The sequence below is a fragment of the Adiantum capillus-veneris genome, chromosome 2 (assembly GCF_014529385.1).
Source record: "Adiantum capillus-veneris isolate H3 chromosome 2, ASM1452938v2, whole genome shotgun sequence".
NCBI classification, from domain to species: domain Eukaryota; kingdom Viridiplantae; phylum Streptophyta; class Polypodiopsida; order Polypodiales; family Pteridaceae; genus Adiantum; species Adiantum capillus-veneris.
The window spans coordinates 10,783,675-10,799,304 of record NC_140932.1 but is presented as its reverse complement, the minus strand read 5'-3'; the positions used below and the strand labels follow the sequence as shown (position 1 = coordinate 10,799,304).

Here is a 15,630-nt window from a genome sequence, read left to right as displayed (position 1 = left end):
ATCGAAAAGTAACAAAGAAGTGGAGGATTGGTTTAACCATTCAGGTCAGGGGTCAACTACATCTGTAGACCTGTGGCAAGAAAACCTCTTTCTGCAGGATGAGAGCTTCATGGTAACTCTCTCTCTCTCTCTCTCTCTCTCTCTCTCTCTCTCTCTCTCTCTCTCTCTCTCTCTCTCTCTTTGTGTCATTTCTGACATTGTATGTGCAGTCTTGGATTGCTGACAAGGATGACTTCCTTAGGCGCCGGACAAGAGAGTATCGAGGAAGGGATGCGGCCCTAGCACAGTATCTTTCAAAGCTTTGCGAGTCGCCGATAGTAGTTTTTCACAATTCCATGTCACAAGAGGGTTCAATAGCAACTTACACATTCAAGACACTATCACGCTTCTTGGGTGGACCGGTGCTGCCCAAAAGTGCAGATAAAGTCATTCTTGTGGACAAAGTGTTTGCTAGAGATTGTTTTGGTTACTGCCCAGGCTATACAGGTGGTCGGGCAACGTATTACTACACCTACACAGCAATGGCACTAGCTCTTGGTAGACAAAACCCAGATGAACTTTTAGAGTATGGCAAACATCTCATGATTCGTTACAAGGGTGACGTGCCAAAAAACAAAATTGAACCTGCAAAATCTTGATACACTTCAAGTAGCAATTGTATAAGATCATGTATTACATAAATTTTGTACAATGTCATCCACTCAGAGTATCTTTCTCCACTTGTGATTCACATACACCATTGTCTCTCTCCACCTTCGTTGACTTTCACGAGCTCCGGAGTTGTTGTATGCCATTGATCTTTTAGCTTTTTGTTGTTGTAAATGTCTGATGGCTTGTGCTGTTGCTGAATTTGCCAAGACTTCTTTTGCCTGCATTCGATGAATGATTCTACGATAGAACCATTCAAATAGTTCTCTCAAACTGTTAGCCTTGATTCGAGAGCCACCATGTCGTGTGTGCCTGAAATAAGCATTTCTCGCCATGTAATGAGACTTTTCCATCCCTTGGGTATTCCATATTGCCGGGTTCCCATACTTCTGTATAAAATATGGCAAATGATTGAAGATGATGTGCTGGATATGAAAACAGATTAGTTAGAATGTTTTACAGTAACATATTTGCACATAAGAGAGAAAGAAATACATTATAATACCATGTAGTGAGTAATCTGGGTGTCTGTCCATGCTGTCTTGAATGATTTTTTCAGAAGGTTGAGATTTTCCTTGAACTTGTTCATATCACCTTGTGACCAGTCATCTTTGTCGCACATCAAAAATAGGATGTCTATTGATCGCCAAACCTCAGCCTTCGCGTTACGAGTAGTTGGTTCGTGGTCTTTGACTGCAATATGTAGCTTTTTCCAGCTCTGATACTCTACCTTGCTAACATAAGATGTGTTATATATTTTTCCATGTTTTGTTAGCTTTGGATCTCTTGTACCTTGGGGCTTAGATAAAAACCTCCGTGCCTTCACCCCACCGATGGATGGTTTGCATGGGACATCCTTCTCAGCAGTTGATCTCTTTTCATCCCGCTGGATTTTCACATTGCCACCATGAAGCCCCATATCCGACAGTACCATTTCTAAGCACTGCAGGGCTACTTGTCGTTCTGCGGAGTTCTTAATCTTCCAAGAAAACCCAATGTATAAGTAGACCAATTTCTCCACAATTCTACAAAGGGCATGCATTGTACAAATGTGGACATTCACAAGTGGTATTTTGAAAACGGGTCGAAAAGCAGGATCCTCAATGTGACGTGCTGGAGCTTTTCTCCACCACTTTGGGTCCATGATCTTTGCAGGCTCCATGCAGAACAAACACGGTGACTTTGCCATTGCACCCATTCCACAATTATACATGCACTTTAATGTTTTAAGGTCACCTGCAAGATGCCACTGAACTTGAAAGTCTCCCCTTCCATCTAGACGTAGTACCTCTCCCTGGTTAGTCTGTCGATCAATCACCTCCGGAATATTAGTTCGATGGAACACCCAATATAGAATCTCATGATCTTCTTTCTTTACCTGCAACACAAAATAAATGAGACTTAAGTAGATCTGAACATTTGAGCTTACTTGAGAATATCGCTTACCTCAAACGCACCAAGCCACCATATGTTAGATTCTGATTGAACACTAAAATATAAAGGATCATCACTGGGACACTTTGAGAGGGCTCTATTCATTAAAGTAATAGTAACACGCTCTAGCTTTTTCTCTTTAACAAGCTCACACTCATCCAGTTTTAACACAAAATGTAATAGCCCACGTGACTCTTCAAATGTGATGTTGTAAAACTCCACCATTCTCTTCTGTAGTATCCGCAGGTCCATAAAAATATTGTTGAACTCATCATATGCCATGTTCGCTCCATGGCCACTGTAAGTTGCTTTAATATGAAAGGGCTGTCCAAGATAGTCTCCCTGTGCCTCGTTAAGCTGAAGCCTCTCTTTCCAAACACTTGAGGCTAATGGTAGAAGTTTGGATTTTATACCCTTCCTAACAAAGATGGATGAGACAGAATTTTGGATAGCCGAATATCCTCTTTTGCTTACACCAAGTGAATCAAGTGTGCCTTGTATCTCTTTTGCAGGCACTGAGTTCTCTGAAATAAAGCGGTCCACTACATTTCTTTGTAGAACCTTAAACTTCTTGTCATGTACTATATCTGCTGCCAGGCTTCTACTTATAAGTGGCTTCAATCTCTTTCCTATATTGGCTTTGGGGTCAATGTTTTCCTTGTCAGGATAGATTGAATCTCTACATGAAGACAATGCATAAGTAAATAACAGAAAATTTGCTTCACTAACACTATTTAGGCACATGAAAACAATGCATAACAAGAAAAAACACAGAGATTACTTAACTAAGACAATGTAGCCAACCAAGAAGCATCACCTTAATGATCGGATTCTTTTCTTGAGACCTCCTGATGCAACCTGCAATGTTTCAAGATTGCGCAATTTCTTCTTTCGGATACGACCACCCAAGATGGTGTCCTTCATTTGACAACTTCGCACCTTTCCTTTCAGTTCTTGTACCTCTGCTTTATGTTGCAAAATGGTAACCTGATCTGTAGAATGTAAATGTGAAAGGCGAACAATCTCACATTGTTGAGCTTGGAGAATGCTCTTGTAAGTTTCAGCTTCTCTTGTAAGTGATTTACAATAACCCAGAAGGCCCTTTTCTCCATCACCAGCAAAGGTCAATAAGCTTGTAGGATTGACAAACGGTGGAGACGCATTAGTTATTGGATTCTTAGGGTAGAGAGAGCCTCTCGTCCAGATATCTATGTGTTTAGCTCCTTGAGCTCTGAGCGTGTCTATGGAGGCGGGAGGTATATGTGTGTTTGTTTTACTGCGCTTAATCAATGGTTGGTACTCATTGTCCAAATCAATGTGAAGGTGATATTTGGATCGTTTCTGGGTAACATTTGTGCCATTTGAGGAGTGCGCCATTAGCCAAATGTGCAGGTTTAATGGAAAGTGAATAGCGGTTGCGGATTCGTCCCTCCATGTTAGCCTCATTCCCTCCGTATTGACGTTGTTCATTCAATGCAACTGAAAAGAGGATTATCCCTCAATCACTACGAACGAATGTTCAGAAGAGTAAGGAATCTACTTAAAGTACACTTTTTGAAGTTTTACTATGAAAGACCCAGCTCTTTTATTTGCCATTTTTTCTAGAGAGAGAGTGCAAAAAATACATTTTCTTAGAAGGCCCTCCAAATGACCTCTCAAATTTCCTAATGGTTGTTGTTTTCGTGCAGGTCGGTAGAACGTTTTTGGAGTTGTCCCCATTGTCGTTGGTGTCGTTCCCTATCGCGCAGGTTGTCGTAGCATTGGCGAGTTGTCGCAGCAGGTCATAGGGACGCCACAAGTCGCAAATTAGCTTCGAGGGCCGGGTTGTTCGCTGTCCTGCAGGTCCACGTAGCACCGACGAGTTGTCGCAGCAGGTCAGAGGGACGCCACAGGTCATGCAGGTTGTGCATTAGCTTTGGGGGGGGGGGGGGGGGGCTATGGCTCTACACCTGCCCATAGAGAAACCCCTCACATAGGGGAAGTTGGGGAAGAGAGAACGGCGGCGACCTGTGTGCACTAGGGTTAGGTTAGAGAGAGAGAGAGAGAGAGAGAGAGAGAGAGAGAGAGAGAGAGAGAGAGAGAGAGAGAGAGAGAGAGAGAGAGAGAGAGAGAGAGAGAGAGAGACATAGATAGATAGATTTATTTATCGTCCACGGAGGTGAGATATGACGTATGGGACTGCACAAAAAAAGCATTACAATAGATTTTGCAAAAATGTGGGGGGTTGCGGGATACATCTCAGTTAAGGACTGAGGGTCCATAAAAAGAGGAGGGGAGGGGGGGGGAGATAGGACGAACAAAAACCTATGAGGAGAGAGGTGAGGGGGAAGCCAGTTTGGGAGTTTGGAACTCTTCAATAATGGCTTAGACTGCCCATTTCCCTGCTCCGCACACTGCTCGCATTTTTTGGAGTTCTGCCTTCTTTTGCTTGAGTTGAGCGGGTGTGAGATCTTCCGCAAACCATATTTTGGTATCCTCAAGAAGCCTTGATTGTTCAAGGAGTTTGATTCGGTCCGCCTTGGTTTTGAAGGTGAGAATGGCATGTTGAGTATGATGCTCGTGTGCAAGAGAACTGATTGATGTTGGATCCCATTGTACCATGTGGATACAGATAGGATGCCTGTAAAGGACTCATGAAACTTGAGGTCCCCTTCCCATTTCCAATCGCTTGGAAGATCGCCAATGCAAACATTGAGGGCGATAACCTCTTGTCGTTGTTGTTCATGTAGCGTGGATACCACCCGATCTTCGACCTCGCGAGAGATGATCTCTTGTACTTGGTTTTTGACCTTCTTTGTGAGGGTGACCTCTACTTTCTCCTTTGCCTTTGCAAAATTGATTTCCATTTGTATCAGTTCCTCTTTGTAGTTTTCCATTGTGGCTAGACGAGTCTCGAGGGCTGCAAGCCTTTGTGTCAGATCAGCATTCTCCTCGCGGAGTATGTCGACTTTGGTTTGAAGGCAGGTGATATTGTCCCCGTTCGGTGGTGTGGCCACCACACCGGCAAACTGAGCTTCCCGCGAGAGGTAGCCCAAGTAGCCATGAAATGCAAGCTTGTAGAAAACAGCCTTCTCAGGGTCATATCACAAATGCCAGAGTAGCCAGCAGCTATTGTTGCACACAAGATTCCAGAGGCTGTCGTGCAGTCCTGCAAGTTGTTATTGTCGTGCAGGTCAATAGAACATTGTTGGAGTTGTTCCCATTGTTGTAGGTGTCGTTCTCTATCTTGCAGGTTGTCGTATCATTGGCGAGTTGTCGCAGCAGGTCAAAGGGACAGCACAAGTCGCAGATTAGCTACGAGGGCCGGGGTCGTTCACTGTCGTGCAGGTGCACGTAGCACCGGCGAGTTGTCGCAGTAGGTCATAAGGACGCCACATGTCACGTAGGTCGTGCACGTCGCGCATTAGCTTGGGGGGGGGGGGGGGGGGGGGGGCTATGGCTCTACACCTCCCCATAGGGCAACCCCTCGTCCAAGGGGAGGATGGGGAAGAGAGAACGGCGGCGACCTGTGTGCGCTAGGGTTAGGTTAGGTTGAGAGAGAGAGAGAGAGAGAGAGAGAGAGAGAGAGAGAGAGAGAGAGAGAGAGAGAGAGAGAGAGAGAGAGAGAGAGAGAGAGAGAGAGAGAGAGAGAGAGAGAGAGAGAGAGAGAGAGAGAGAGAGAGAATGAAAAAAATCATACACTATTGTTATTAGATGATCTCTTTACATAATATATTTAGACTAGATGACCAGTAGTTTGCATGCATGCTCCTAAAAAAAGGAATGGTGTGTGTGTATGCTCTGACAAGGCATGCTCCCGTGGGCTAGGCGGGCTTGAACCCAACAATCCCCCACCTCAAGCCCAAACCATTGACAAAGGTCTTGTGACAAACATGGACGACTCTAGCAACCACTTGAAACATGAGTAGCCCCTTGACAACAACATTGAGGAGTGTGTGTACATCCTTTGGACAACAATCAATATGGGACAATAGAACTCAACCAAACCGAGAAAACAAAGAGGTCTTACCACTTATCAACGTGGTGGAGTCTATATCCGTACAATTGTGTCATGACAATAAATGACAACTGACAAAACCAAAACAAAACTATGACATGGAATAGATGCCGATGAAAAACGATCTTTGAAGTCTGCATATGTTGATGCACCATGGTCTCGAAGAAAAACTTTGTTGGAAGCAGTCTATAGTTGTGACAAACTTTCCTTAAACCTATGTCTTTTACAATTGCCAACACTTTGTTTACCTCCATTTGCAAGGCAAGAGAAGGGCACTCTCTCCTACGTCGTTGAAAACATAAAAGTCGAGCAAAGGAGGTGGATGTTGTAATTAGGGTTGCAGGGAAACGCACACAGCTTGTTGAAGGAAGCTCAAGGAACACAACAGAGAGTGTATTACTTAGTGCTCAATGGAAAGATAGAAAGCCCTAGAGTGATGGGCTTATATACATGCACGGGCAAAAAAACCTCCTAAGGAGGGAAAAAATGCCCTTGACGGTCCTAGTGTGTTCACACAAATCACTACCACATGTATATGGTAACAATTCCCCCCTGGGAGTGATGTGATGAATGAGGGTTGGTATGAAGAGTAAAGGAAAGTGCCATGCCTTGATAACAGGATTAGTCCACAAAGGGGAGCAAGCCCAAAGCTTTGTGGAAAGCTTCGAACTTCTCACAAAACAATGCCTTTGTGAAAAGATCTGCAAGGTTGTCCTGTGTTGGCACATAAGCCAAGATGATCTCTCCTGTTGAGAGCCTCTCCCTGACATAGTGGTAATACACTTCAATGTGCTTTGTGCGACCATCAAAAACTGGGTTACCCGCAACTACCAATGTGCTCTAACTGTTAGTGTAGATGATTTTTGCAATGTCTTGTCCAACATCTAAATCAGCCATAAGGCGTATGAGCCATACACACTCAACCGTAGCTGTGAAGACTTCCATGTACTCAGCCTTACAACTGGAAGTGGCCACACTTGATTGCTTCCTGCTCCACCATGAAATACATAAATTGCCAAGCATGAAACAAAAACCACTTATGGAAACTTGCATGTCATAAAAACCAGCCCAATCTGAGTCTAAAAAAGCATGTAAATCTGGCGGCAATGATCCCCCCTTGGGATAAAACAAGCCAAGATGCAAAGTTCCACTCAAGTAGCAAAAAATCCTCTTGACTGCCTGCCAATGCTTAAATGCTGGGCTATGCATAAATTTGTTGACTTGTGAGACTGCAAACTGAATATCCGGCCTTGTGTTGAATACATAAATGAGGCAACCAACAACAGTTTGGTAAAGAGTGACATCAGCGGGATCACTAGCATCATGTAGACTCAACTTTAAACCTGTTTCCATGGGAGTGGCAATAGGTTTGCAATCCTCAAGTCCAAACTTACATAGCAATGTCTCTATGTAACTTTTTTGACACAAGGCAATACCACCATCACATTGATTAAACTGTATGCCCAGATAATGATGCAACAACCCCAAATCTTTCATCTTGAAAGTAGCATTCAAATCAGCCTTAAATTCAACAATATGTGCCTCATTGGGATCATTGATCAGCAAGTCATCCACATAAAGAACAACAATGAGAAGTACATCGCCCTTACCTTGACATACAATGTGATTTTTGTTGGACTGTTACGAAAGCCTCGTTTGACCAAATGAGTGTCAAATTTCTCATACCAAGCACAAGGAGATTGCTTCAACCCATACAAAGCCTTCTTACATCTGCACACTTTGTCCTCTTGTCCTTTCTTGACAAAACCGTGAGGCTGCGTTACATAGACTTCCTAAAAAATGTCACCATTCAAGAAAGAAGTAACAATATCGGATTGATGTACATCCCAACCAAAATGAGCTGCCAATGCGCATAGAAAACGAACAGTAGTCATACAACAACTGGGAGAAAAAGTTTCTTCATAATCTATGCCTTTCTGCTGCACATAGCCTTTTGCAACAAGTAATTAAGTGATCATTAGCTTTACAATAATGGCAACACATCTTGTTTTTTACCTTATCACCATAATTACCAGACGAAGTGCTACCAACAGAAGCATTTGGAACAGAGTTTTTCCACTCGCAGCAAAACCATAAGAAGTGGTTACATTGTTGTTCCCACCTTTTCTTTGAGCTGCAATAAAAGCCTGTTTAACTGCACGCTGCCTAGTCCTATTTTTTTTTGGAAAGTGACTTGCGCGACAACAATGTGCATAATGCATCAAACTTGACAACTTCAGGATTTCCTTGGATCATAAGTCTCCAAGTACTAGCAAAAGTCTGGTAAGAATCTGGCAAAGCATCAAGAACAGTCTGCACAAGTGAACTGTCAGAAATGACTTCTCCTACATAAATTAGTTGCTCATTAACATCCTTGACACCACCAAGGAAAGTGTCAATTTCATCTTCCTCATGCATAATCTTCGATTCCAGCTCTTTACGGAGCAAAGCAATTTTAGCCTCATTGCGGCTTGCATAAAGACCTGCTAGAATATCCCAAGCCTGTTTTGTAGATTTTACTGAGCGGATCTGAGGAGTGATAGTGCACTTCACAGACAATGCAATCAATGCATGAGCCTGCACATCTCTTACATCCCAATGAGCCTTCTCAGCCGTAGGCAAAATAGCTTTGATAGTAGCAACCCTGACAGTAAAACCCGGAGCATCCTCAGCGTTGCCTCCATCCACAGTACTAGGACGTACATCAATGCCCTGCACAATGTTCCATACTCCCTTTGATACAAGTACATGTTGCATCATGTAAGCCCACATAGAGTAATTGTTCCCATCCAATCTGTCCTCAACAACAAACATCTTGAATACATATGTGTTGTTGTCAGCCGTGGAATATGCCTGTACCTGATGTGAAAACTGTCCAAAATGAGGAGAAACTGAGTGAGACCAGCATGTGCTATATAGAACAACCCGCAATAGACTATATGGGACCTGTCATGCAGTAATTGGCAACGACAGAAGTTCTACACAAAATGAAAAAATTGCCTGTGCAGACCTGGTTGTAGTGGAAACGGAGGTCAAAATGAGCCCGAATGAGCCAAAGCTCGTTGAAATATGAGAAAACGAGAAGGGGTGTTGTGGCGACTAAGCCCAGGAGGATGCGACCTGCTCTGATACTAATTGTTGGAATTAGGGTCGCAGGGAAATGCACACGCCTTGGAGAAGACGAAGAAATCTCAAGGCACACAACAGAGAGTGTATTACTTAGTGTGCAATGGAAAGATAGATAGCCCTAGAGTGACGGGAGTATATACATGAACGGGGGGGAAAACCTCTAAAGAGGGAAAAAATGCCCCGACTGTCCTAGTGTGTTCACACATATCACTACCACGTGTATATGCTAACAGTGAAGACATGTTCAAGAAAACTATGGCATTTGACCAAACAAATAGCACACCCAAAGTGACTAAGGATAGATTTGAGAGGATTGTTAGAAGTGTGTATCCCAAGTGTTCAAGAATGAGATAAACTATAGTAGCACCAACTATTATCCCTAGCTCAGAGTAGGTAGACACTGGAAAGTCTTGAAACTTCTTGTCTATGTCATCTTTCACATATTCAACACCAGATGAGCTATCAAATGACATGGAAACCAATCTTGTAGCTATGCACACAAATGGAACTACAACTCGTCGACTCTTGCTTGCCATTGCCACTTGGGACTTCAAAATCTCATCGAAAAACTTTGTCGGGCATTTCAAAACACTTATCGGATGTCAACCTCGTCTTCAATTTGCTAGCTCTACCGCACCACCTCTGGACAATGTTTTGAGATGCTGTGTTGCGGCAGTCAGCCGATGGATTTTAATACCACTCTTGGGAGACGTGTTGATAGGAAATTGAAATCTAAGCACTGGACATGCATTTTGAAACGCTATGGGAAGGAGAATTTACCGATAAGCTTCACCTTGCTTGCTTTGTCTTTGCCTACACCGATGAGTATGACAAACGTTCTAGAATGCTATATGCAAGAATCCTTGCCGACAAGGCCACCACCTAACGCTCTAATACCACTGTTAGGATCAAGGGAGCTACAATAGGTGAATGTAGAGAAGAGCCACGAGAAGGAGAGCGTGACGAGACGAGCCGAGAGAGAGAGAGAGAGAGAGAGAGAGAGAGAGAGAGAGAGAGAGAGAGAGAGAGAGAGAGTGACACAAGAAATCATGCGCTATTGTTATTAGATGATCTCTTTACATAATATATATATAGACTAAAGTTACGACTAGTTTGCATGCATGCTCCTAAAAAAAGGAGTGGTGTGTGTGCATGTGTGCACGTGCCTTCTCACAAGGCATGTTCCCACGGGCCAGATGGGTTTGAACCCAACATGAATTACCAATTTATCAAAGAGATCGACTTTAAGTACGTGACAACAAATGAGCAGTTTGCACATACCTTCACAAAATTCCTTGCAACGGAGAAGCTATGGTGGTTTTGAGCGATGATTGGCATACAAGAGATGGTGTTGAGCTTGAGCGGGACTGTTGAGAGATGGTGGTTTCGAATGATGTGTGGCGTACAAGAGATGGTGTTGAGATTGAGGGGGAGTGTTGAGATATCAAGCTCAACGTGTACTACTCGTCAATGACTATCTCTAACAATCATAATCGTAACTGACTTGGTCTACCTACCAAAGTGATGGAACAATTATCCATTTTGCTCACTCGCTAGCAGCTCGTATTAAATCGTTGTACTAGTTTTCCCCTTATGTTGTATTATCCTTTTTTATGCATTGTAGAATTCTCATATTAAGCTAGTGAAGAAGAAAAGGCCTCAGTCTGTGCGCTCTCTCTTGCAAGAGCTCAAGCTCTGTCCTTCTCTATTTCTTAACATGATTGAAGCTTGAAAGGTTGTTGACTTGGTGTTTGGCCTTTGGGGTTCAATGAGATCCCATCCAATACTATGTTTTTTAGGAAGGTTTTCGTTGCATGAGAGATGACGAGCTTATCTAAAAATATAAAAAGTATCAATTTTTTTGGCTTGCTCTGGGGAAAAAGAAAAATGTGCAAAAGAGGAGCAGTGCAGGAAAGTCTCAAAGAATATTATTGGCATCTTTGGTGTGTTGGATAAGGGATGAAGTAGGTGCCCAAAACGATTTTTTCATTTCTTTTTAGAGGGAATCACTAAAGATGCTTATGTATCTTCTCAAGCTGCACATGTTGCAGGTCCCCCGGGTGGACTGCGTGTGAACGGATAGGCATCGTGGGATGCCATGCGTCAGGATCTCCACGGACAAAGAGGGAGATCTTTTATGTGCGAGGCTGGCCAAATGATGTGCTTCGCTCGTTGCTCTGTGTGGGACACCTCAGCGTTTGTGTCGTGCGATGAGTACCAGGTCGCTGGCAATGCCTTGATATGGATTGCTCGCAGTCGATAGAGGCAAAAATGTGAAGGAGGCCATCTTTGTAAGTGAGGGAGATGCCAGGCCGAAGTCTCAGTCTCAAAGAGGAGTCGAGTGCAGATGGTGATTGGATGGGAACATCATCCATGGCAGCAAATCAATAGTTGAATGTAGGGGGGAAGGACACAAAGATGCACGGGGAAGGATGCAAAGCTGCAAAAGGAATGCGCGTTGCACCATGCAAGCAAGAAGAGAGAGAGAGGCTCTATCTGAGAGAAAACGCAAGGGTTAGAGACTTCTGATGCAAGGGGAGGGATGGGGAGGCAGCGCAGGTCTATGTAGACGCATGATGCCGACGACAACAAAGGCCTTCAATTTTGCTTTGCAATAGAAGATTCCTTGGCATCTTGAGAATTAATTAATGAGTTCGTGTAGAATGGACCCGATAGGTAAGTATGGGGAGGAAGAAGAAGAGGAGAAGGCTAAGACTTTGCAAAACGGGAGGGTTTTTCTCACCATTGGCAAATTGTGCATAAACTTCCGGAACTAAACTCCATCGAGGGAAGTATCTTCATACTATCGTCCTAGAACGGGGTAAGAGATAAGTAAGGTCTAAAGTCTTGATATTAATTTCGTCTCTAATTTTCTAATCTTCTAAGAAATACTTCTCTCTCGTCATCTATAGCAACTGATTAAATTCTAATCTAATCGTCCGCGTTCACATTCTTAATTCTTGACTCTCACACCTAGAGACTTGGTGCTTATCCAGTTCCCCCTCGAGTATCAATTTTTCCTAGAAATGCGAAGATGGGGAAGAAGCTCCGGAGCACTCAACATAGGGAATAATACTACTTGAGTGTGCCAATACAAAGAAAAGGCTTGCTAACGTATCCTCATCACTATATCACACGGGCATGGTCAAATGGGATCAATGGTGAAGGAGGAAAAGGCGGGGCATGTCAATCATGGAACGTTAGATTTGAGGTTGCCTCAAATTTATCAGTTTGCCCGAATTTATAAATTTGCCTCGAATTTACTAATCGGCCAACATTTACAATATGACATACTCGAATCCTCTATATTTCAACGTATGCATGAGGCCGTAGTGGTTAGTGCACATGGCTCGTGGTGGGGAGGTCAGGTGTTCAAGACATGAGGTGCGGATTGACCCGAATTTACAAGCCTACCCAAATTTACTTTTCTCTCCAAATTTACCAAACGTCCCAAATTTACCAAATGCGCTTCTGATTGCCTTGAACACCTCAACCGTCGATCCCATTTGAGCATCCCCGTGTGAGATAGTGTGGAGGCTAGCGTGTGGGAAAAAACCCTCCTAAAGTAGGAAAAATGTGCCATGGCGGTCTTTTAAGTGTGTTCACACACATCATTAGGATAATATGGTAAATAGGGAGAACTAAATGCTTCTTTTGTCATAGAGGAGGTTGCAATCGCTTAGCATTATTGAATTGTTTTTCTTCTCATGATTAAGGCTTTAGCTAGAGTGAAATCCATGTTAACCAGAGAATGTGGAGAAGGTGTAGGGAATGGGTGTTGGGAGGCCCATTCTACAGGTCAGGCGACCAACGACAGCTGACAGCCTGCCTTGCAGAATTGGTCGACCAACGGTCATTCCCAGTCGTCGCTGATGTTGGGAGGTTGACAACTCAGCACCCAAAATCTGAATATTTTGCTTGGATTACATGTCATCATGCGAAAAAGTAGTTGCAAGATGTAGCCGGTGACTGTCTGCGGAATTGGTCGATCAGCGAAACCGTGATGATACAAGAATGGCAGCTAAGGTTTACTTTAATTCCACTTTCAAGTTTAAAACTAACCTGTAACGAATAATGCTTGCAAACTTTTGGAAGGATTTAGAGTAAACCTTCAAGCATGATAAATTTTGCCTTTAAATTGTCCGGACTCCGTACTAAGTTTACAAGTTTAAATTAGAGAAAGATATAATTCGAGCAATTGCTAGGGTAAAGGGGCCAATAAGGAACCACCCCCCAAAAGGAAGATGGCTCCACCCCCAAAAGAGAGACAAAAAAAGGAATATGCTTGGAATCTTGCTATGGTGTCCACATCTGATTTGCTAAAAAGTGTACTACTATTGGAGCTTGAGTGTCTATGTTTTCTAAAAAGCCCTCAGAATTACCCTTTTTCAAATAGAGTGCTGAGGCAAAATAAAAAATATATTAATCTTAATATCATCTAACGCGTCTTTTCATGAGGAATTGAATGCACTCTTCAAATTTCAAATCTGACCAGATATGAAAAATCCCCCCCCAAAATACTATTTTTTTCTTACATGACCTTATATTGGCCCCTTTACCCTAGTTGCACTGCCTAAAGTTGTGTGCATCTTGTCCACCTAGTAAGTTCCTGCCGGCGATGGGAAGGTGCTTGTCGACTAGTTAATTGCGTGCCAAATTCCAACGAATAAAAATGGAGGGAGCACTGGGATGACGCGCATAAAGATAGCCTCCAATGAAGCATTGCAGCTGGGTGGCATGTGGCATGTGGCGGTTGCAGATGACGAATCTAGAAGAGCACCAGATTTCAATATTGTTGAAAGAGGTACTATACAGGCAGCCTTAAAGGTCTGTGTATATACATACAAAGGAGCTGGAGGTGTTGCTATGAGTGGGCGGCGACGGCGATGGTGCGTTCCAGGCAAGACATCATGTTGTCGAAGATGGAGGTGAGAAATGAGAGGAGGACGGGAGGGGGGCTGTGGGCGACGGGGTGCAGCTGGAATGTCCAGTGAGCCAGGGCGCGGGCCGATTCATCGGGTAGGATGGAGAGCGTGGCCGTGTAGCCCTGGAACCCATAGCTGCTGTCCAGGATGCAATAGCTGAAGCAGCGCTGCGTGGGGTGCGTCGCCAGCAGCTTCTCCCTCACCCAGCGCTGCGGCGACCCGTCGGCGGCCTTCCCACCGCCGGCGAGGAAGCGCACGCACCCCGGCTCGTCCTCCTGCCCCTCCACCACGCACACCTCTACGCTTGCGTACCAGCTCTTCACCTTGCCGAACCTGCCCACCATCTCCCAAGCTTCCTCCACCCCCGCCTGCATCTCCCTTCTCACCATTCCCTCCCACATCACCTCTTCCTCTCCTCCTCCCCCTTCGTGTTGCCCCCTTTTAATTCTCCTCACTAGCCGGCTCTTGCACTTTCCCTCTTCTTGGTAAGCCAGCTCCTCCACCTCCTCCTCCGTAACTGTCTCCCTCCTGTATTGTAGTTAATCATCCAATCCAATAAATGAGATTCAGTTACGATACATATGCATAATTCTCTCTAGCCAGACACAATTCACACAGAGACACACACATACATGATTCTCTCTCTCTCTCTCTCTCTCTCTCTCTCTCTTTTTCGAGTGTCTCTCTTAAAAATCCTCCGTACACAGAAACACACCCTTAGTGGAAAAACACATACTAGGAAGTAGATCTCTCTCTCTCTCTCGATATAAAATTGCACACAGAATCATACCTACCTATAACAGAAACACACCCACACACCCTTGAGTAATGAACATCTCTCTCTCTTTCTCTCTCTCTCTAGAGTGAGTACGCGCGCCCACACACACACACACACACACAAGCCCAGAAAGCCAACACTTGGCCCTCGCTAGTAGTAGCAATAGGGCAGAGACGGAAAGCTCACCAGCAAGTAGAAGGAGCAGCCGTGGCAGAGTACATGCAAGTCAAGGCAGCCATGGGGCCAAGCTAGAGAGGATAAACTGGAAGCTGGAGCTAATGAAGACGAGCTGGGCGCTCCAGATAAAAGGCTGGCTGTTTGGTGGGAGGGGGTTTGAGAGCACGTTGAGATAGTGCGAGTAGGAGAGAGGGAGGGCATAAGCGCACATGCTGTGCCAATTGGGTATATATAGTAGCATGGGATTCCACAGCCACATGTCGAGAGAGAGAGAGAGAGAGAGAGGGGTGGGGAGAGTCTAGAGAGCCGCTCTGGGAGAAAATGGAAATAGATCTGGAAAGCGTTTTCCCTTGATTGACTTGAGACTAGGATTGCTACCTACTGCCTTGGGAATGCCATACGCTCGTCATGGGTGACTCACCTCCAGCTTTTCCAAGCTCGTGCTGTCCCCACAATCCCCTATTCCACCCGCTTATTCTACTATTTTTTTCTCTTGTGATTTGCATGGCTTTTCTTTCTGGCTCCTTGACTTTATAGCCCTG

At 44.3% G+C, this 15,630-nt stretch overlaps 1 protein-coding gene across 1 annotated transcript; it reads right to left on the bottom strand.

Annotated features, from left to right (window-relative positions):
• Positions 1-13,968: 13,968 nt before the first annotated feature.
• On the bottom strand, positions 13,969-15,294 carry LOC147462367 (uncharacterized). Its single transcript, XM_086483706.1, has 2 exons — positions 15,098-15,294; positions 13,969-14,661 (listed from the first exon to the last, which is right to left on the bottom strand). The coding sequence occupies exons 1-2, from the start codon at positions 15,148-15,150 to the stop codon at positions 14,073-14,075; spliced, it is 642 nt and encodes a 213-aa protein (XP_086339832.1). The 5' UTR covers positions 15,151-15,294; the 3' UTR covers positions 13,969-14,072.
• Between the last annotated feature and the right edge of the window lie 336 nt (positions 15,295-15,630).

Bases quoted from the DNA above. Each gene is read 5' to 3' on its own strand.
- LOC147462367 (XM_086483706.1), bottom strand. From the start codon at position 15,150: ATGGCTGCCTTGACTTGCATGTACTCTGCCACGGCTGCTCCTTCTACT. The intron at 14,662-15,097 runs GTGAGCTTTCCG...ACTACAATACAG, and splicing joins GCTGCTCCTTCTACTTGCTG to GAGGGAGACAGTTACGGAGG.